Genomic DNA, 22791 nt, shown 5'->3' on the forward strand with positions numbered 1-22791 from the left:
TTTTAACTTGACTTGTGAAAGGACTGTGATGTAATCCCCACTGATTAATTACTGAAATCCAAGACTAAGCAGACCAGCAGAAAAGCATTTATAGAACAAGGGAATCCAGTGACGCCACAGAGGGTTAGGGTTTTTCCTACCAAGTGAAAGGTTACTCGTATAAAGTCTGAGTGGTTTCAAGTGCTTAAGTCACACTGTTCCCAGTACCACACAACATCTTTTGCTTACAAACTGCTAGAAGTCAAGCCAGATTGTTTATTTTATTTTAGTCAGAAGGAATTACATTGAAAATGTAAAAGGATTACATGGAAGTGCTGGAAGGGCTAACGCCTGCATTCCAAAAAGGAACTTGATTGGAAACACCAGAAATGCGTTTTTTGATTAGGCAGCACTCGGCACTTCGATTTACCCCCCTCAGCCCTGAAAGCCGCTGGCGTACAGAGCCCGGCAAGGCGCCGCTCCGCTACAGCCCAGCCCAAACGCGCCTCCCCAGCGCCTGTGCGTGCCGGGGCTGCGAGCCCTGCAGCGCAAGCAGGAGCCGGGCGCTGCCGGGGGAAGCGAGGTGAGGCAGCGCCACGTTTTCGGCTAATCGGCCGGGTTATCTGACCTCGGCCGGGGGGAGATGAAGGGGGGGGAACACGAGGCAGGGGTAGATGAGGCGGGCAGCAGCCGCCATTTTGTGCCCCCCTCGCCCCGCGCGGTCGCTGCCGCTTTAAGGCCGCAGGCACGAGGCCCCCCCCTCCCCTTTACCCCCCCCATCACGCGCTCGCCCCCCTCCCCTCCCCGACCCGCGCTCGCCCCCTGATTGGCCGCTCGCCGCGCCGCCGGATAGTCAACATGGCCCGCGTGCGGCGCGGCGGCCGCGGCGGCGCTGGGGCCAATCGGCGGCGCTTTTACTGAGGGAGGCGCCCGCGCTCGGGGCCAACGGGAGCCGGCTTTGTTGGCGGTCGGCGCAGCCCGAGCGAGCCTGCGAGGAGCCTGGCGGCTGGCGCTGCCTCCGAGGGCGGGCGGGACACGGAGCGGGGCCGCGGGCAGGTGAGGGCGCGGCGGGGCCGCCGCCAGCGGCTCCCGGCCCTCAGGAGGCCGCCGGGCAGCGGCCGGGCTCGCCGGGGATGGGGCTCGCGCGTGGCGGCCGTTAGGGCCTGAGGTGGGGCGGGGTGGGGCCGGGCCCGGCCGGCGGTGGCGGTGGGGCTGCCTGCGGGGAGGGGCCCGGCACCATCTTAACGGGGACGCGGCGCTGAGGGAGCGGGGGGCGCTGCGGGCAGCTCGGCCTCCCCCCGGCCTCCTGCGGGAGCGGGGAGGGCGAGGAGGGAGGGCTGGGGGTGGGGAGCGCTTCTGCCTCGCCTCGAGTCAAACCAGTAGCTGCTGAGGTCAGGCGTGGTGCTTTCGTTTGACCTCATCCAGGGTCTTCCGTTCGCTCAGCGTGCTCTGTGCTTTTCTGGGGCTCTCTTTTCGTTTCGCGGCTCTTGTTCTGTAAGCGAGGGCCTCTTTAAAATTTCCTGCTGTTGCATCGGTTGTTTGTCGCACATAATAGCACGTCCTCCGTGGGATTTGTTTGGTTCGTTTCTCTAACATCCCTCTACAGGTAGAGAGGCAAGTATGTAAATTCTGGAGGTGAAGCCAGAACCACTAGGCAGATTCTTATGAAGTCGTCTTAATGATTATTTGCAAAGTCATTTTTATAAAGTCAAAACAGTGTGATCTCAGTACAGCTTTCAAGGTGAGCATAACTGCTGCTGATGTTCAGAGCTTGTGGAGCAGGTTAATGAGTTTCTTCCTCTTGACTGTTTTTTTCATTATTATTTCTAATCTTGCTTACTAAAAGTGTCAGAGACTATTATGCTTGTGGCTTCCCACAGAGTTGCATCCCAGCAGGTCTAAACGGAAGTCATAACTTTCCCTCCTGATTTGTTGTAGTTACAAAAGCAGTAACAGTTGTAGGTAGAAGTCTTCCTGTGAATTCACAAGTGCAGTAATTTTTTGTTTTATGTTCTAGCTGTGTAAATTTAGAAGGCTTTTAGAACAAGAGGTAAGCTCTTTTAGCAGAGAAAACTTATTCTGTGTAGTTTTTTGTTTGTATCTCTAGCTATTAAAGAGACAGGCTTTTCCTTTAAAGCTGCATCCTTCTGGATGTTTCTTGTCCTTACAATGAACTTTTGCTATTGTAGACTGTTGGAAGTATGCACTGAGTTTAGTTTCCTGCTGTTTTAGATGTATAGTGCCATATGACATTCATTCTAGGCAAACTGTAGCAGAATGATTTATGGGACAGGTGGTTGATGTAGTCCCCTCCTTCCCCTAAGTTTCTTGTCTGTATTAGTTACGTGAAAAGGGTGAACTGTCCAGAATATGTAAGATATGATTTTGGCCTCTTATTGGCGGTGGTAGTGATAATAATATCCTACAGTGCTCTTTTTTTGAGTTCTGGTAGCTTTTTTTTTTTTTTTTTTTTTTTTTTTTTTTTGTCTTTGTCTGCAAACTTTGTTGTCTACAAGCTTTTTTGCTTGGAAGATAACAAAGGCAATAAATAGTAAGGCTCAATGCTTTGCTTCTGTACTTTTTCCATTAACTGTGCACTTAACTTTCTGTCTAAAATCACCTTACTCTCTTCTCGCCTGTCTCCACCAGCTTTCATGGAACAGTTCTATTAGTAATCGGGAGCATTTAAGCCATTAGAAGGGAGTTGTAATGCCACTGGGAATCATAAGCTTTTTTATTTTTGGAAAAGCTTCTTTTACTTTATTGTTCAGTTTATTTCTTTTCATTTTTCAGTTACCAAAGGAACAACTTTGAAGAGGCAAACCAGACTGAAAGTATGTATTTGCACAAGGGAATGATGCCTTACCAATTTTATTACATGTTATTTAGGTAAATGGCCCTTGTCAGAACATGCCTAATTGATGTCTGTTCCAGTGGAGCTTAAGTCAGCTGCTACTTAAAAATTGTGCAAGTTGTGGGAGCTTTACTTCATGCTTCCCAAACAGGAATGAGAATCTTGTCTTCAGCATCAGGGCTGAGAAATAGTTCCCCGCAGGAAACACAGCACAAATAATGGAGCAGAAGATTTGTACATTGAGTGGATTTTTTCTTTTGGCTCTGTCCCTGGGCCAGTGTTGGAAGGGACGAGACTTTGAGGCTAAATTTTAAGTAACGCGAGTCTGCATTTTTAGTTGCTTACTCTTGCTTCCTCTGATAGTGACGAGGATCATGTAACTTGTTGGCTGAACTCTGATATTAGGTCAGTTTGCTCTCTTACCTTCCTAGTCATCTCTTTTTTTTTTTTTCCATGCTTTTTGTATGCAGTGGAAGGAAAGACTAGCGTATGCTCTTTTATTTCTTCAGCTGTAAGATAGCAAAATTCTCTCCTTTTGCTCCACAGCATGGTTGCTTGCATTTTTACTTTGTCTTTTTATGCTTAGGGCAAAAATAAGTGCTGGCAAAAACAAAAAAACCAAACAAACAAAAAAAAAACACACATGGGTTGCTGACACAGACCTGGTCTAAAGAGCTTGCTTTCTTGTTTGTTCCTGGTCTATGGTGAACTCACATGTTTGTTGTTGTTTGTTTTTTTTTTTTTTTGCCTTTTTTGGGAGGGGTAATAGATGGTAAGCAACTATGTTTCCTGTGGAATAATCTAACCTGTACTCCTAGCTTTCCATTTCTGTCTGTTTGTGAACGTGTTACTTTCCTAGCTTAGAGCAGGAATTTCCTTTTTCCAGGTAGGGGAGTGTGTGCATTCTCTGCCACCCATTCTCTGACTGTCACTCTGGATGTCCTCACATTCTCTGGTAGCTGTCTATTGGAAGCCGGGCTATAGGTCAGCCTGCCTGGGCGTTACAGGCTCTAAGAAACCAGACTCATAAGAATGATGTGTTCTTTGTGTTCTTGAACTTGACTTACAAACCCATATCTGTTTTCTTGAGGATTTAATAGTGTAAAATAATCTATACAGTATGTAGTGGTTACTTGGGTGTGCAATGAACTGTGTCTGGAATGAAGGAGGAAAAAAAAAAAACTACTAAAATAGACATATAGGCTTGTGTATGTCAGCCTGATAAAGAAGTTACAGTGAAATAAGGTAGGCAGTCTGGCTTTGGTGTCTCTGGAGAGCTAGTTTAGATTGTGGGGGCTGGTGTACCTGTGTTAGGCTTTGTTCCAGCCACTGCGAACGCTGGGGCTTCTGCTTCCATGTTTTCTTTGTTTTTCCAGTCCCAATAAATAAACTCAAGGCAAATCAGCAAACTGTTGAGTAGAGGAGTCTTCCAGCTCCTGTCAAAAACCTTCTTTTTGGATAAACAATTTTCTTCCCTCCAGTGTTTTGGTTCTATTTATCTGGTAGCATGTTTAGTTTGTCACTCTGCATAGTGCAGAAGAAGCAGCTATTCACAAAAATAGCCCTGATTAGACTGACAAAGGAGACATTCTTCTGCCCAGGTGACATGAGAAAAAAGTCTTTTTGAAGTTGTACTTTGTTTGAACTTTCATTGTTTCCAGATCAGGCATAGTAATACATAGACTAAAAATTCATTATTTACTGTGGTACTGTCAAGGAATTAGAAAATAATATATTTATTTCTTCATCGTCAGGTTTTTATTTTTTAAAAAGAACGTACAGCCAATCTAGGAAACTGATTCATGTTCTTAGGATAAAGACTTATGATCTGGTAGAAGTAGGTTATAAACTGAAATGCGTAACAGGAAAAAAAGTCTAAAAGGGTGAAATGAAAGCACTTAACATACTGTTTAAAAATTGAACAAGTTCCCATTTGGATTGCATGTTATGGGAGCTGTTCACTTTACTGTGAGAGATAAGGTATGCTGACTTTCTTAGAAAAAACAGAGGGAGTTTATTTATCTTTGTGTCTTAAACTGTTACATATTTTATCTTCATCTTCTGTGGAGGTAAGCAAGCTACCATTAAATTATTTGTAAACACTGTATTTCAACTTGCAGGTGGATACAGGCACACAGATGGCAGATAACAGGTATGTTGGACTTATTTCGTGAAGTTAAATCTAGTTACAGCTGACTTCATCTGGTCTTCTTGTGGGTGAACTTTTTTTTTCGCAATGAAGAGGGTATTATCAAATTTGAGTAAGGGTAAGATAGTAATATTTTCTGTAGCTGGACTGTATTTCCTTACAGCAAGGAGGAAACGCCCATTTACCATACTAGAAGCTGAGAATGTAGTATATTGGCTACAGAATAACTTTGTTTTGGGGTTAATGTAACTAGTGTTGTGTTGACTCAGTTTTTCATGTTCATGCTGAAATGCTGTAAAGATGTGAAGAGAGCACTGATCTTTGCTGTTTCTCTGATCTGTATGATTGCAGAAAGCACTGCTTTATTTTCTGTTTTTCATAATGTTTTTAGAACAAATAAGTGTCTCTTAAGCTGATGTAAAAACATACGTGATGCTGCGCTTTCAATGCTTGCACTGCATCAGGGTAAGCTGGATAAGTTGGCCTATCCAGTAATTAATAATACCCACTTGAATGTATAATGTTTTTTCTCCTTTTATATCTGAGGTAAGATTAATTTCAGCAATACCCAATCTGTGTTTTGCAACCTCTAGACAGGCAGGAAACATAGGGAAGGCTTGCTGGCTGTTGACTCATTCTGGGCCCTCTCTTTCCCCAGCACAAGAAGTGAGATGGAAGACACTGGGGGAAGGACAGGGTTGTTTCTTTCTTAAAATCAAAGTGACTGTTTGTTCTTCCTATTAGTCAAAACAACTTACTATACTAAGTCCAAAGAGCTTAGAGCAGTCATTTAAATTGCTTCCTTACCTGTATTCTTTCTAGTGGTTTTTCTTTTATCACTTACATTAAAAGGATGTCTTGTGTTTTCACTTGTGAGTAATAACATTTCCCTGTTGAGGATGACCCGGTACAGGTCACAGGCCAGACATTCACTTAAAGGAGATTAATTTATCTGTCACATAGCTATTTTTCCATCTTTTGCTTCCTGTTCATCACAGGAGAATTAATTTCATATCCAAACTTCAGAGTTTGAAAAGCTCGAAGACATAAGCATGTCTTCTAGTGGCATACTTGTTTACTACAGGTCAAGTTTTATAAACACTGAAAATTCAGTGTACTTTTGTTCTTAAATATTAATGTTTTTACGAAGTGATGCTTTTCTAATGTTACGTTTTTAATTCTTCTAGTAAAGCAGAAGATACTGCTTCGGATTCTGTGGACGCTGCTAAAAATGCAAGTGACAAAAAAGGTAAGTACGTACTAGTAGGTAACACTACAAAGGTGGAGTAATGCTATTGCCTTCTGTATTGAAGCTTCTTTAATAAAAAATAAGTAATTTTAAGGAAAAAATACACCTATGTAAAAATTTCATCAAGTTAGTGTGTGCTGTGCAACTTACTGATTTTTTTTTTGTTGTTGTGTCCTCTCTGGTGAGAAGAGTGGTGGGAAAGAATGGAAAGATCAGGAAAGCAAATATCTGCATGTTACGAACACCACATGAGTCTTATTAGTGATGCTTTTAAGCTCCTAACCAGAAGGTGTGACCTCTGGAAAAAAGTCTTCTGCCAACTCTTGTGATATCTGTTTGAGGAGTCATATAAGTTGTAAAAGTGTCTTGATATAAAAATTAATAGTTGTCGAGGAAGTGCTCATAGTGCAGTGTTGCTTTGTTGTACAAAGCTCACCAAGTTTGTCACATGTTTTCAGGAGTAAGACTAACTGGGAAACACTTTTACAAATGTCTTGAAAGTTTAATCTGATGGTTCGGTCGCAAATTCGTGGCTTACAAACTAGACCTAGTATAGAGAGAGGACATAGAAACTTGTATTTTGCACCTTCTTAGAAGGGAAGACAGGAAATCTGCTTATGTCATCAATGTGCTATTTGATTTTTAGAAAACAAAGATTTGATACATTTCTAAACAGAGGAATGAGTTTTCTATCACTATCCGTTCTTACCATTCTTAAATCTGATCCTGAGGTAACTTTGAGTTATTAGTTCCCTATAGCAGTGATATTTGAGAAATGGAAAATAGCAAGTATTTTTGCTGTGACACAGTAAGACTCATAATATGACGTAAGTGCTATAAATATATTCAGATTTGTTTTAAGAATGGGTTTCTGTCTTCATAGAAAAGCTGGCAGACCAAGTGATGCAAAATCCACAAGTTTTGGCAGCCCTACAGGAACGACTTGACAACACAGCGCTTACCCCTTCAAGTTACATTGAAACGTAAGTATAGCACATAATAAAATTCTTGAAAGACTGAAAGCATAATAAAATGATACTACTGTATAATTAAGGTAGGAAATTGGAGCAAATGACCTGTTAAGTAAAATGTTGACTTTAACTGTGATTCAGTGGCCTACATCTGGAAGAAAGAGTCAAGTTTTAATTTACTTGCATGAAATTTAAAACAAGATGTTGCCTTGTGTAGTGTTTTCTGTAGCTACTATAATTTTGGTTTGAAGTATTTTTTCCATCCTACCTTGTTTCCTTTGATTCGTATTCTGTTAGGGTGTGCTGATTTTTTATAAAACTGTTGTCTGGACGTGGTGGAAAGGTCAGGACCTGTAAAGCTACTCTTTTAGCCCTAGTTTAAAGTTTCCTTTTTGAAAGGAAGATAGGCTTATGCTTCAAATTTTGCCTTTAGCAGAAACTTTGGCCTTTATTTCTTTATTGAGCATAGCTAGGAGACTATTTTAATTTTTTAAAGTTAAGTTAAATTAATTTTTAATCTATCAAAATTGCATTTAGCTTATATGCACCCTATTTCACAGGGAAATATTAAATAATGGTAAGGCAACTAGTTTTTAAACTTAAAGAAGTATGTATTTTTTAGTTTACCAAAAGCAGTGAAAAGAAGAATTGATGCCTTGAAACAACTCCAGGTGAAATGTGCCCATATAGAAGCTAAATTCTATGAAGAAGTACATGATTTAGAGAGAAAATATGCAGCACTCTATCAACCTCTTTTTGATAAGGTGAGAAGACTAAATGTTTCTTACAGCTGCGTCAATTCTGTTTGCATATACAAAATTTTACTTATGCCAGTTTTGTTTTTTTTTCCTACCATAGAGAAGAGAGTTTATTAATGGAGAAGCTGAACCCACAGATGCAGAGTCAGAGTGGCACAGTGACAATGAGGAAGAAGAAAAACTAGCTGTAAGTACAAACTGGGTAATGAACTGAAGATGTATAGGATTTTCAAAGTTAATTCTTGTACAGCATTTCCCGTTGAAGATTGATCTTTTGGAGAGAAAAATGTTTTACCAGTAATGTGCGACTGTGATGAACACTTTCTTAGGTCCTGTGAAAGCTTCTAAATGCAGTTTAGGTTTTTTCAAGTTTTTAACTTCAGCAAATTCTTGCTTTTGTTTGCACTGTTCGTAATCTGTTAGCAGCATCATTCTGTTAATGGGTTCCATTCCGGTGCTACATGATAACCCCAAGGTAATAAAGGCTGGCTGTTTGTCTGCCTGTTCTCTTTATTTTGGGGGGACATAATTTATCTTAAATATCTAGAAATATAAACTAGACACAGGTATCTCTTAGTTGTAAAATGGAATTAACCTTATCTAATGTATGCTGGCTAGTGGATTCTTTCTTCCCCAGTGAGTAGGAACTCTAGCTTTACAAAGGATGATGTAATGGGTAGGCTGCCTTTTATTTTTTATTGTTGTTTTTTGGAGATGGATACTCACTGATTTTTTAAAAAATTATTATCTTTAAATAACAGTGACCTACTTAAGGTGACAAATGTGACATTCTGTCAGGTTTTCCTTGCATTTTTCCCATGTTACATCTCCATTTGGTTTCCTTTGGATGCTATTTTATATACAGTGCAAATTATTCTTTGTTTTGACTAGTCTCATGAGATTTAGCATGATGCAGTACTCGATGTGTGGAAGCAAAAAGGTTTCTTAGACTTTGTGTGAAGGCAGCATTGACTGGCGATATTCAATGCAATTATAGATCAGAAACATGTCTAGATGGCAAGTAAAATGCTGCTTCATATTGGCTAGCCATAGCCCAAGCAGCTGCTGTTTAGAAGAACTTGTGTATTTGCTGCTCTCTAGTGGTGTAAATACAAAGGTGCAATATGAATTCATACCCCAAATTCCTTGTTTCATGAGCTAGAGAAGTAACTTGGTCATTTTGTTTAGGTGACATTTGACATCAGTTATATGTACAGAGTTCTGCATCACACAAAGTTATTTGTTCAGTATTAATAATGAAAAGTAACCATGGTGAATCAACTTTGCTAACTACCCTGCAAAATTGGGAAGGTAGGACAGTTTCAGAGGGCAGAACTTAATTTTAGACTTTTAGGTAGAATTCTGTCAATGACACGTGAGGCTACAGGAGAGAGATGAATACGAAAAAATGCATTTGTATTTTTTCTGACTGTGGTAAAGATGAATGTGCTTTCCTTTTTTTCCTGTTTGTCCAATTACAGCAGCTGTCACTTGGTTATTTGGAATTAGTTTGTACAAAGTCTAAATTAATTGAAAGGAAACCTGAATTGATTGTTTATGTGCTTATTTGTGTAAATGAAACTCATGCCTATTAATGCCATTTACAGAGAAACAATTCAGATTTTTAGAAGTCTTATAAAAACAGCTTCAGAGTTAACGAATGCTTTGTACATCTACTTATGTTTATGAAATAATATATTGAGAAGTTGTGTTTTTATTTCTTAATTGTTTCTGTATTTATTTCACAGGGAGACCTGAAAAATGCAGTGGTAATAGAAGAGAAAGCAGAAGCAGAAGAGACAAATGTCAAAGGAATTCCAGACTTCTGGTTTACTATCTTTAGAAACGTAGATATGCTAAGTGAATTAGTACAAGTAAGTTTGCCTTATGATAAGAGTAACTTCTGTCATATGTTAAATGGCTGCTACTCTTTCCAGTTACTAGTGAGCGCTTGGAACCTTGTGCTGCACTTTGGTCAGGGTAATTACATCAGCATGGACTGAGAGCAGTTCTGTGGGGAGGGACTTGAGGTGCTGGTGGATGGAAAAAATATGGACATGACTGGCAAGGTGTGGGGCTCCCAGTATGAGAAAATACAGACCTGTTAGAGCAGGTCCAAGAAGAGGGCTCCAGAAATGATCAGAGGGCTGGAATGCTTCTCTTGATGAAAGGCTAAGAGATCTGGGGTTCTGTAGCCTGGAGAAAAGAAGGCTCTAGGGAGATCTTACTGCTGCCTTTCAATAAAGTGGGCTTATAAGAGGTTTTTTACTAGGGTACAGCAATAGGATAAGGGATAATGGTTTTAAACTGAAAGAAGGTAAATTTAGATCAGATATTCGGAAGTTCTTCATTCAGGCTGTAGGTGAGGCACTGGAACAGGCTGCCCAGAGAAGCTGTGGATGCCCCATGCCTGGAAGTTTTCAAGGCCAGGCTGGATGGGGTTTTGTGCAGCCGGATGTAGTGGAAGGTGTCCCTGCTCATGGCAAAGTGGTTGGACAAGATGGGTCTTCAGAGGTCCCTTCCAACCCAAATCGTTCTATGATTCTGTTGTGACACCAAATCTTTGGGCCTTCATAATCCCTAACACTATTCCTGAAGGTGCTTGAAAAGCTAGTGATAAGCAGAACAGCTGACCAAAACTGCTGAACAGGATGCAGGTTTTCTTAGAAATGATCTTGTAACAACCTCTGTAGATATTAAAATGCAAATTCACAGCTCACAACAGCTGTTCCTCTATAATTAACTTAGTCTGTTTTTTTCAAGGGTACTATATGTGTACCTATGGATAGGTTGAGTTCATGTTAAGTATCCTGTGTAGTTCTCAGTTGTAGTAATTGCTTGTAATGATATTAAAGAATAAATTTCTGAAGTCTGTCTTTTTGTAAAGCTCATCACTAATAAATATCCTGAATTAAGCTTTTATTCTCAGTAACATTCATGAAGCCTAGTAGGGTAACAATATTTACTGAAGACAAGGCTTGGTGATTGAGAGTTGGGAGTTTGACATGGTATTTGCAACAAGGATTAAGAAACTTGGTTCCAAATCTGAACTTTAGCTGCAGTCTTTAAATAACTGCAAGGATTAGTTTGTTCTTAAGAACAGGTTGAACAAGCAAACTAGATGGAAGTTTTGGTCTTCTAAATATTGCCTGCACCATAAGAAATTGCTTTTTCCTTTTTAGGAATATGATGAACCAATCTTAAAACATCTGCAGGATATTAAAGTTAAATTCTCTGAACCTGGACAGCCTATGGTGAGTTTTCCCTAGTTGTTGTTCATGAAGGTTGTAGTAATGATGGGAGCAAGAGTTCAAACTTCTAATTCCATCCTGTTTGGCTAGAATATATAGGGGGATTCTCTCTGGGCTTATATCTTTATGCTGTGGCTTTTAATGTTCAGATTTCCTGACCCTTTGCTTTTTCACCCCACATCTTTAACGTAGTTTCTAGATTACAATTCTGATTCAGTTCTGGCCAGTTATTGCTTTAATTTTCTATTTCAAATTCCAAATAATCTGTTCTTTCTGTGAAAGTTACATGGCTGCTTTTGTTTTGCAAGTGAATTGTGGGTGCTGCTTCCCACATAGTGTGCTTCATCAAAAGAAGAGATGTGGCTACAATCTTAATCAAAAACAACGATAATGGATATGATGCCTATAGGAAAAATATTAGATGGTCTTTTGAAAGTGTACCCAATAAGTAATTTAAGTTTTGCCTTTTTTCAGAAACATTCATGTTCATGCAAATTCTTTGTAGTGTTCCTTTTGTAGATCCTGTGTTTGTCAAAACTAGATTGTTCTGTTGCACGTTTAATTCATGCAGACTATATTCCTTGGACTTCTTTTGAGGGGGAGGCAGGGAAATAACGGAATTTCAGCCTACATGTTCTTTCTTTAAACTTCATCCTTCTTTTTTTTCCCCGCAAGTTTTTTTTTTTGATGGTTTGTTTTATGGAGTTATAGTCATGTAACAGTCTAAAATGCAAGAGATGCTTCATTGATGCTTCATTACTAGAGCTTCTAGTAAAGATAAAAGGACTTTCTCAAAATACCTTTTAAAGGTTATTAACAACTGAAATGAAGTTTCTAGCCCTCATTGTCTTCTATTAGTACAAAAATCTTGAGCCGATACTCAGCAAGGGGGGTAGTATGGACAGGAGAAATTGGGAGTTAAGTTCCTAAATATTGTTACAGCTGGAGGAGAAGATGTGAGTTTTATGAAGAAAATGTATAAGTACAAATTTAAGTACTGAAAAAAGTTATTTTTTTTAATCCTGAAACATAACTATTTGGTGGCATTCAGATAATTTGGGAATAATTGTTTTTGACTACAACATTTTTGTGTGTTCTCATTTGGCTTTGTTTTACAGCACCTTAAGTTGAAGACATCAGTGGATGTATCTTGTCTCGCACTGTTCGTAACCTCTTGACAGCATATTCCTGTGATTAGGTTCCATTCCAGTGCTACATGAAATCCAATAATGGAAGGCTGACAAATTATATGTCTCTTCTGTATTTGGAAACAAAAGGATGTATTCCTAACCACTTCAGTGAAACCTGTTTACCAATTATTTGTGAATGTTTGAAATTCTCTGGCAGTTATTGCAGCAGTGATGGCCTTGTAATGCAAAAAGTTCAAATCACTGGTGTGTAATGAAAACACTAATTCTGCTGGGGAATAAGTTTTGCAACTAAAATAAACATATAATAGTTAGGAATTTCCTGGTTCACCACTGATCAACTTCAGTTACTGTCCTTCAGAACTAGATTTACCTGGTTACAGTAATGGTGCTTCCAAAGTGCTTTTTGCTATAGCCTGTATATAAACTTATCTGCGTAAAGTTAAGCAATTCCTCTTCTTATTTGCTTTTATTTATAATCAATGAATAAACTTACATGTGCTTATATAAATGTAATTTATAAAATATCTATCAATTTGGACAGAGGGATCCCTTGCTAGCACATTCACACCTGGGTGATGAGTATGCATATGAGTTAAGTAGCTTGAAATAAGGACATTTATTTATTTGAACTTCATAAGAGTATCTTCTATACTATAAGAAAACTGTAGAAATTCATACTACATAGCTAATCTGATATCAAAAGCAAAGACCCTCAAGGCTACTGGAGAGGTTATTAAAGTTATTCAAATAGGCCTTGAAACTTTTGTCTCATAATTAGCAGATTTAAAAAGAAATACTGAAATGCTGTCTTTGCAGATAAGTTTGTATTGCAAGTGCTTGGGATGCTGCCTGCTAAGTAATGCCAATGGTTACTTATCCTGGTGATGTTTTGTGGGATTATTTGGGTATGAGAGTGTTAGTCACTGGTGGTAGATAAAAGCTAAGTTTGACCCTTCCCCTAAGCAAGTATGCTAGGGAGGGATTTGTCCTAGCTGAAGAATATCTCCAAACCATGCTGGCTGTTTTGAATTTCTTTTAAAACGGAAGTAAAGCTAAAATAGGCTATGGGAAGCCAACACAAGTGTTTCATCTCACAACTGGTTCCCAGTAGCCTCCTTTCCTTAATCTGTAAGCATGTGAGGTTTTGAAGGCTTCTGCTGCCCCCAAACCCATCTCTGTGGGACTTCTGTCCTTCTAAATTTCTATCGTGTGAAGAGATCCATGTGGTCAGAGAAAGCAGATGGTGAGAGAAAACTAAGGGGCCTCTGGGAGATGAGTGAGAGGTGTATGTCTTTGATGAACAGACTGCTGTCCCTGGAGATACTCCACATGGTAGACTTTCAAAGAGTACAAGAAGATCTTGGGTTATAAGAGACCATTTTCTGCCCTATGGCTGAAGAGTGCTGGGGAAGTAGATTCACGAGCTCTGCAACATGTGTTCTGTAAGGCTACTAAGGCTAGTTGTTCTTGAGCTTAGCTTGTCTGTTTTGCATGTGCATGAGATCTAGGTCTTATGGCATGTTGACAGGGTAGTAAATAAAATATTTTAAGTAATAGGGCATGCTGTGTCTATGCAGTAGTTCTGGTGATGCTGGAGCTTTTGACTTTCAACCCTTCTGTGCTGTTGGAGAACTGACCTGCCTAAGCGGACTTCCCCTCCTACCTCTGCTTCAAGTAATGAAAGCAGTGCTGCTGAAAAAAACACCTTTATGAACCTTTAGTTCATAGCTGATTGTGAGTGAGAAGTAGGCTTATATAGCTTTGTGTGATCAGTTTTTGAAAGCTTCAGAGATTGGAAAGCTGATGTGTTGTGTATGCAGTGGTTCTTCCTAGCTGGAGCTTTTTGTTCTCCACCTAAGTTGCTGAATTTCTGCTAACAACTTTCAGGTGCCACATGAGGAATGATCATGAATGTGATCAGAAACACCTGCTTCAGGCTGCAAGCAGTTAAAATGTGTAATCTTAGGCTTCAGTTTATGAAGTCAGGGTTCTTTTGCAGGACTTTATTATTAAATAAATATTCTGGTTCATGGTGGGCTGTACTATTTAAATGCAGACTCCTGAATAATAAATTTAAAATGTTTGTTTCATGCTTGAAATATCATAGTATTGACTGCTCAGAGCCAGGGGTAGGTAGAGCAGAGCCCAATGGTGTTACTGTGAAGCCAGAGAGACTTTCAGAACAACAGCTGCATCATCCCTAGTCAAGGGATGAAGAAAAGGCTTCCACAGAACATGAAACAAAGACTTTTCTCAATTTCCTGATTCTGCTACAGTGAAAGATACGTTTACTGTCAAGTCATTCTTTTTTTTTCCTGTGTTCAGAGTTTGATTAATGGTGATTCTGCTGATTCACTATTTCAAAGATGATAAATCAGTGTTAACATAAAACTGTAATGGAACTTTCTTGTAGTCTTTCTCATTAGAGTTCCACTTTGGGCCCAATGACTACTTTTCTAATACAGTCCTGACAAAAACCTACAAGATGAAGTCGGAGCCAGACAAGACGGATCCCTTTTCATTTGAAGGACCTGAAATAGTTGATTGTGAGGGGTAAGGAAAACTTGAAATTCAAAAAACCTTTTGAAGTACTAGTTGATGTCTTCAAGATCCTGTTTCTTTTTTTCCTGACTGTGACGATAACTAGTGAAGATAAAGATGTTGCTGACTTAAACCGGGAGTGTATACAAGGATGGTGATCTTAGCCTCAGCATGCAGAAGTGTGTTTGTATGTGTGTGTATATATATATGTGTACACAAATAGGAGTGCATTTGTATTCCTGTGCCTTTCAAGTTAAAATAGATCAATGAGGTAACAAGCCTTTAACTTCCAGATAACAGGGTAAATTCATTTTAATTTATTTCACAGCCCCAATAGGCACTCTGATAGGTAGCTGTAAGCCTATTGAACTTGTGCCCATCTCAGCAATTTTTACTCCAGCAGTGCTTCAGAATCTGGCAGGCAGTGCTCATATGTGTGATCTGTTCTCTCAGCCCGGAATGTGTTTGCTGTGTATTTTGTTTCTGTTAGTCTTGGCTGTGCATCTCTGAATGTATTCAGAATGCAGCTTCCTTGTTTTTTTCCTTTTTTCCCTTTCTTCCTGTTTTTTTTTTTAAAAGATTTTTTTCCCTTTGTATTTTTCCCCTCAAAAAACATAACACTGGGAAAATGCCGAATGTTTCTTGTGAAGGTATCCTGACAACCTCAGAATCTGGCATTTAATGCTGTGTGTTAGCTTTTTGAATTGAATGTTTGATAGCATTGAGGCAAAACGTCATCTTGTATGTTTAGTGAAACTCACACCTAAGTGAGAGGTTAGTCCGTCTTGACGATAACTTCAGTTAAACAAAATGCTATGTATACTTTGACACCATGCTTGGCTCAGTTTTTTGTCCCCCCTCATATTAAGAGAACTGTGTTTACCACTTACTCTTTGCCATGTGCAGTTTGGGATAAAAGTGTAGGTACATGGAGAATGCCTTAATTGAGGTAATGTGCCAGTTTGCACAGTAGCAGAAAGGATCCAAGAAGTTCATTATTTCCAGCTTGCTATATCTTACTGCCAAGTCAGTCTGAGCATTGTTCTTTGGAGAGCTAGTGTGCCTCTCCCTGGCCACTCTTTTTGGTGGGCTTTTCAGGGTAACTGGACACTGCCTTGGCCTGCAGTGAGGGCAAATTGTGTATTGTTTTCCACTGGCCTGGCTGTCAGAAGAATCATTCTTAACTGTTGGGGTGTAATGGATTAGTTTAATCACATCCTCTGTTACAAAACTCTAGTAATTGGGCCAAAGAGGTGTTAAGGCATGGATGGGGTGGGGGCAGTGATTATGCTGAGAAGATGACCTATTTAGGTTTTCTGTTAAGGAAAGTATTTGGTTATTTGGTTTATCCAACATACACCTAGTATGTAGTCTCCAGCAGTATGATGCATCCGGAGTATCTTGTTAAGTAGATTAAGATGCCAGTGTGTGTGTAAAAGTAGCTTTAACTAGAAAACTGGAAACCATCTTTACTTTGTTTGTTGCTTCAGCACTCAATTCTTTATTTCTGTTGATGTGTTGCATTAAAATTCTGTTTCCCACGTGTTGTCTTTAGGTGTACTATTGATTGGAAGAAAGGAAAAAATGTTACAGTTAAAACAATCAAGAAAAAACAGAAACACAAGGGTCGAGGCACAGTTCGGACGATTACTAAACAAGTACCTAACGATTCTTTTTTTAACTTCTTCAACCCAATAAAGGGTAAGCTTGGAAACTGAGAATGTAGGATTCTTAAAATGCAGTGGCTTTTATATGTAAATACAGCTTAACTCTATAAACTCTATTTGCTGCATTGTATATTTAGACTTGTTACTGGAGGATGATGGCAAACTGCAGCCCATCAAAGCAGATCACTTTGGTTTGGGGTTATTCTGTAGAATTTGGCAATTAGGTGTGCTGTGTAAACAGGATTCCTTGTATGTGGAGTCTCCTGTAGAATCTCCTAAAGAAGTTGACTTGTTCTACCACAGGATGGCTCCATGCATCAATGTGAGATTTTTAATGTGAAGGACTCTTCCAGTTCTGGTCAAAGTTCCAGAATGTTGGTTTCGTTTAAACCTTTGTGTTGAGCATTAGAACTTTCTGCAGTTTGTTCTGTGATTCGTTAGTGATCCCTGATGCTCCATATACCTTCTTAATTTTCCTGGTTTATCTCATGCTAGCTGTGTACTTAAAGCAATTTAGGTGTATTCTGAAAAACATCGTATTTTTGATACATCTCCCATTGTACTCTTTTTTCAAATATAGATGAAAGAAGCTGTTTACTTTGGACTTTAGAGATGTACTAAACAAAACTGACATTAGGTCTTGATTTAATTGTAGGCTTTTATGCACCTTGTAATCATATTACAAATCCCTGTTTGCACAAGAATTAAACAAGTGATAAATAATTCCAAAGTTAATTTGTCTAGTACAAAAACGTCTTAACTTAAGCAGTTGTTAGTTTCTCTTATTGTGTTACACAGGGAATGTGTGTAGATGCTGTTTTGAGAAAGGGATAGTGACTAGTTTGCCTTGTGATGGTTTTATATTGTTTTTTTTATATGTAAAGGACAAATTCTAGAGGTTGCTGTTTAAGAAGTCTTAAGGCTATTACATATGCTGGCAGTTAATACTTGTATTTTCAACTTGAGAACAGTCAGGACCAAATCATAAACTTCACAGTAGGATGACAAAATCTATGGCACTTGATGAAAGTAGAGATTTTTTTTTTTTTTTTTTTTTTTTTTTTTTAAAAAAGACACTTCCTTAATTCTGCTGAGCAGTTTTGTGACTGCATTCTGATTTAGTCTGTCGTAGATGCAGCTCTAGGCCTTTTCTCAAAATACTTTGTAAACTCCTGATGAAAGATAAATTTGGTAGCATCAGTGTTTGAAGAGAAGGGAGGAAGGGAGTAATTTTATTTTAGCAAAATAAAATTACTGCATTTACAGAACTAATGCAGAAGTAAGGTGTATTGCTCTATGAGGCTGCTACGTGGCAGCTTTGGTGCCTTTATCACAGCACACGTTCTTAGCAGGTACAGTTTCTATGGGTTTGATTTTAAGATGGATCTAAATTGACTTTAAAAGTTTGTTAGCTTTTGAAGTCTTTAATTATCCCAGTGCTTTCTGGTATGAGAAGGTCTTTATGTTTTTGTCATTTTTGTATAGTCTAGCCCACCTCGATATTCAAACTTTACTTGAATGTGCTGTCTTTTCTTTTTTGCAGTATCTGGTGATGGAGAGTCATTGGTAAGTTTGTTTCTGAAATGGCACAACTGTTCTCTACTGTTTTCTTCTTCACCATCTCTATGCTAACTATTCAGATTCTTTAATAATTGTGCATATCTTAGTTATTTTTGCTGTTGCTGGAGTTGAACTTTACCTTGATAAACTGAAAGATACTGTTGACTTCTCTAAATCCTGTGATCTTTTGCTGTTGCATGTCTTGATAAGATACATCTGTAACTGTCACTGTTGGGAAAAGGTCATAACTTTTTCTAGTCACGCAACTGGTAACCAGCTCTTCGCGAAAGTCTGAAACAGTCTGAACAATTCTGCTATGAAAGGTGTCAGGGCCAGCAAAGTCAATGTGAGCTTTATTTTTAATAGAATGCATTTTTTAGCAGGCCAGTAGCCTGTACGTAGATGGTAGAAAATTCTTTAAATGGCAGTTTTGCAAATCTGGATTTAGCCTTGCAATATTTCTTTTATTGCTACAAAATTAAGTGCAGGTCACCAGAATGGTTGATGGTGTGTTTCTCAAACCTGTAACTTTTTTATTTTTCAATTAAAAAAAGAAAGTGGTGTGCTACAGAGGAGTGAATGAAATTATTTCAAACTGATTTGCTTTACAGGATGAAGATTCTGAGTTTACTTTAGCAGCAGATTTTGAAATTGGTCACTTCTTCCGTGAAAGGATAGTCCCTCGTGCTGTGCTTTATTTCACTGGGGAGGCTATAGAGGATGATGATAATGTATGTATGCCCATCAGCATTTTGTTTATTAGTCACCATATATCTAGAAGCTGTCCCTCTTACTTTTCTGATTAGACTAGTATGTATTATTAATTATGTGAGAATAACAAAATCTGAAGAGATTCGTATTACTTGGGAATAGGAAATAACCATTCAATTTATTGTGAGCTGCTAATGTTCCCTTCTAGAAGGGGCTTAGTTTGCAGTACTGTGTTTCAGTGTGCCAGAACTGTAACTGCAGAGATTTTATGCGAATATTAGCAGAGTTGATAAAACTTCTTGGTCTTGCTTTTCAGTTTGAAGAAGGTGAAGAAGGTGAAGAGGAGGTGAGATGCATACTACATCTTTTATAGATAACTAATTACCTACTGTATTCCAGTCCTGAAATTGTATATGGTACTTCTTTCCAAAAGAGTTCAGCATTTCTAAGTTGTAAAATTTGTTTGTTACTTGTCTTCAGAAAAAAGTTACTTCCTGTAAGAGCACTTAACCTAGGGTTCTCCTAGAATTTTGGGAGCTATTTTCTGTCACAAGTCAAAAGCAGAAGCTTTTTTTTTTTTTTTTTGAGTGCTAAGACCCTTTGTTTTTTTCTAATACCTATTACTTAGGTGGCAATGAAATTTGGTTTTCACTTTTTAGTTGTCGTGTGTCTTAAGACTGGTTACTGCCAAATACCAAGTTCAAAAAAAGGAGAGGGAGCAACTGCTAGGGTTAAAGGTTCAATTTAGAGTGAAAGTTCTAGTATGCCAAGAGCTCTGGTCCGTTTACTGCAGTGTTGTATGAATACAAGCATACCATGAAAGGCTTTGCACAAAACCACTAAATGATACCACACTTGAATAAACTAATATCCTTGACAGGCAATTATACTTTTATTTTACTATGTTTGCTGTGGTGTTCTTGCTGATTGGTTAAAGGTACATACCTGACTGTCATCAACCTCACCAGAGTAGAGTGCATTAGAAGTTACTGAGCTGGTGGTCTGGTAAGAGCTGGCAGCTTTCAGACTGCAGTTGCTTTTATCTTTGCAAGTTGTAATGCAGACTTCTGGGCCTAGGCTATTGAGGACTAAACATTTATATTTTTAAGCTGAATAGTGATAGAAATGTACATATATTTTTAATCTGTACGCAGTGCCAGATGTTACTACTTGGATATAGATGTGGTGTTTAGCTGCCTAGCACGGTAAAACCACCACCATCCTCTGCTACCAACCTCCACCCCTTATTCCATAGCATTTGTGTCACTCTCAGATCCCCCATACTTTAGCATATAAGTATTCTCATCACCATTATTCCTTGTCCTTTAACAGATTAATAGGCAGGTATATCTTCTCATTCTATTGGTCTTTCTTGGAAAATGTTCATAAGAACTGTTGACAATTTGGTCTTCATCTGCCTAAGTGGTCACTTAGGGCAGGCGGAGTTGGATGTCTGGATGCCCACACCAGCTGAGCTCAAGTCCTTATTGCACTGCCCAGTTCCTTGCAAAGTTGACCTGTCATTGATCCTGCAATGTCTTCCTACAACATATAACTTAGGTTACATATTCGTTTTCTCTCAAGGTTAAATCTTTTTGAGTCACGCACTTGATATCCCCATTCTTTTGCATGACCACCAGGTATACCCTGGTCCTTGGGCGAAGACAGTCTCATCAGTGGGTTTGCCTTTTCCCAAGGCAGGAGCAACCCACACTGCCTTCCCCATCCACTTTCCTGCATGCACTATGGGGACTTTAGCTCCTTTCACCGTGTGTAGGGGTTTTGTTTCAACAAGACCAGCACGGCTGTCAGACCCCTTATTGTTAATTAGCCAAGTGGCTTCTGGTAGATTTATGTCCCATTGTTTGCATGTCCCAGCACCCAATACTTGTAACATAGTCTTTAACAGTCCATTATACCTCTCAACCTTCCCAGAGGCTTGTGGGTGATACACCCACTCAATACCATGCCTCTTGGCCCAGGAGGTGACAAGATTGACAATGGGAGTCATTTCCGAAACAGACCCAATTCTCTCTGGTGTACCATGATGCCACAGCACTTGCCTTTCTAGGCCCAAGATAGTGTTTCAGGCTGTGGCATGGTTTACAGGGTATGTTCCGAGCCACCCAGTAGTTGCTTTTACCATCGTGAGTATGTACTGTTTGCCTTGGCGGGTTTGTGGGAGTGGTCCAATATAGTCAATTTGCCAGGCCTCAGCATATTGAAACCCTATCCACCTCCCCTGTTCCAGGGAGATTTTACCTTCATGGCTTTCTTGATTGCAGCACAGGTCTCACACTCATGGGTAACCTGTGTGATGGCCTCAATGGTCAGGTCCACCCCTCGATCATGAGCCCATTTGTATGTGGCATCTCTCCCCAGATGTCCTGATGTTTCATGGGCCTATCGAGATACAAACAGCTCATCCTTCCGTTCCCAGTCTAGATCCACCTGAGCCACTTCAGTTTTTGAAGCTTGATCCGCTAATTTGTTGTTCTGATGTTCTTCCGACTCTTGGGCATGTGGGCATCTACATGACTTACTTTTACATCCAGGTTTTCTACCTGGGCAGCAATATCTTGCCACAGGGTAGCAGCCCAGATAGCTTTACCTCTGCACTGCCAGTTGCTCTGTTTCCATTGCTGCAGCCACCATCCATGAGTCAGTGTAGAGATACAGTACTGGCCATTTTTCTCTTTTTTGGCAATCTAGGGCTAGTTGTATGGTTTTTACTTCTGCATACTGACTTGACTCGCCTTTCCCTTCCGTGGCCTCCACAACTCATCGTGTGGGACTCCACACAGCAGCTTTCCATTTCCGATGGCTCCTTACCACGCAGCAGGATCTGTCAGTAAACAATACATACTGCTTTTTGTCTTCTGGCAACTCATGATATGGCAGAGCCTCTTCAGCACAGGTTACCCCTTCTGTCGGCACTCCTAAATCTGTCTTCTGGCTAGTCCATGATCTCTTCCAGGATTCCTGGGCAATTAGGTTTTCCCATTTGAGCCCGCTGTGTAATTAACACTATGCACTTACTCCATGTAGCATCAGTCGCATGGTGTGTAGTGGGAATTTTCCCTTTGAACGTCCAAGGTAATACAGGTAGCTGTGGGGCCAAGAGGAGCTGTGCTTCTGTACCCACAACTTCTGAAGCAGCTTGAACACCCTCATATGCTGATAGGGATCGAGTGGTTTCTGATTCCTTTATGATTTCCATCTCTTCTTCCTGCTGTTTTTGTGATGACTCTGCTTTAGAGGTGCCTGCCTTTTCCCTTTCTCCCTCCTTCTTAGGAGAGGCTTCTTCCCTTACTAAACGAGCTGATTTCCATTGTTTAGACTTGACTATGGGGGTGACTGATACCATATCGGTTGGTCCTCTGGGTCAGCCACAGCATGTGTTATCTGGTCATCGGACTCAGACTTTCTCCCTCTCTTCAGGGTGCTGGATGATGTTAAACAGTGTTTGATAGGAGCAAGCCAGGACCCAGCACAATGCTGCAAGCTGTCATTCTCTGGCATTATCAGGGTCAGGACATACAACTCAAACATTCTATCAGGTTTTTAGGATTTTGCACTTGTTCAGGGGGTGAAGCTCAAAACTATTGGAGGAGACACCTGTGACAGGTACCTGCCTATATCCTCCCACACGCCTTGCCACCTGTCATAAGACTGTTTTGAGACAGATTCCTGGGTAAGCTTTCTAAACAATCGACTAAGAGAGAAGAGGAAACCAGTTATTCAGAATTAGAAATAGCAATATATGGGTTACATATGGATACTCAAAATACTCAAATTGTTGTAATTAGCCCACTGTGAAAGAAGGAGGAGGTACCTATTCCTGATATTATTCATAAACTGACATCCAGATGAGGAAAGGAAGGCAATGTAGTTCTGAATATTCTCTAAAAGGTAGTTTCCATGAGACCCAAATGATAACAGTGCAGAGC

General features: G+C 39.8%; 1 protein-coding gene and 2 non-coding genes across 9 annotated transcripts in view; all 3 read left to right on the top strand.

Annotated features, from left to right (window-relative positions):
- The first annotated feature begins 513 nt into the window (after positions 1 to 513).
- NAP1L4 (nucleosome assembly protein 1 like 4) overlaps positions 514 to 22791 on the top strand; it is a 31815-nt gene continuing 9537 nt past the window's right edge. For 3 of the 7 annotated variants that reach the window (XM_032187794.1, XM_032187789.1, XM_032187795.1), the window contains exons 1-14: positions 931 to 1035; positions 2773 to 2813; positions 4954 to 4985; positions 6170 to 6231; positions 7115 to 7214; positions 7825 to 7966; positions 8061 to 8147; positions 9709 to 9834; positions 11143 to 11214; positions 14776 to 14915; positions 16459 to 16604; positions 18114 to 18136; positions 18742 to 18861; positions 19158 to 19187. In XM_032187794.1, the coding sequence (XP_032043685.1) occupies positions 4972 to 4985; positions 6170 to 6231; positions 7115 to 7214; positions 7825 to 7966; positions 8061 to 8147; positions 9709 to 9834; positions 11143 to 11214; positions 14776 to 14915; positions 16459 to 16604; positions 18114 to 18136; positions 18742 to 18861; positions 19158 to 19187 (1062 nt within the window). In that variant the 5' untranslated portion in view covers positions 931 to 1035; positions 2773 to 2813; positions 4954 to 4971. Of the gene's footprint in view, positions 563 to 930; positions 1036 to 1343; positions 1371 to 1631; positions 1721 to 2011; positions 2030 to 2772; positions 2814 to 4953; positions 4986 to 6169; positions 6232 to 7114; positions 7215 to 7824; positions 7967 to 8060; positions 8148 to 9708; positions 9835 to 11142; positions 11215 to 14775; positions 14916 to 16458; positions 16605 to 18113; positions 18137 to 18741; positions 18862 to 19157; positions 19188 to 22791 lie in introns of those variants that run through there. The other 4 variants (XM_032187793.1, XM_032187792.1, XM_032187791.1 and 1 more) reach the window with 4 other exon arrangements.
- On the top strand, positions 8361 to 8489 carry LOC116490414. The gene has a single exon (XR_004253371.1). It is a non-coding gene; the product is annotated as a small nucleolar RNA SNORA54 (small nucleolar RNA).
- On the top strand, positions 12367 to 12487 carry LOC116490415. The gene has a single exon (XR_004253372.1). It is a non-coding gene; the product is annotated as a small nucleolar RNA SNORA54 (small nucleolar RNA).

The sequence above is a fragment of the Aythya fuligula genome, chromosome 5, assembly GCF_009819795.1.
Source record: "Aythya fuligula isolate bAytFul2 chromosome 5, bAytFul2.pri, whole genome shotgun sequence".
Classification (NCBI taxonomy): domain Eukaryota; kingdom Metazoa; phylum Chordata; class Aves; order Anseriformes; family Anatidae; genus Aythya; species Aythya fuligula.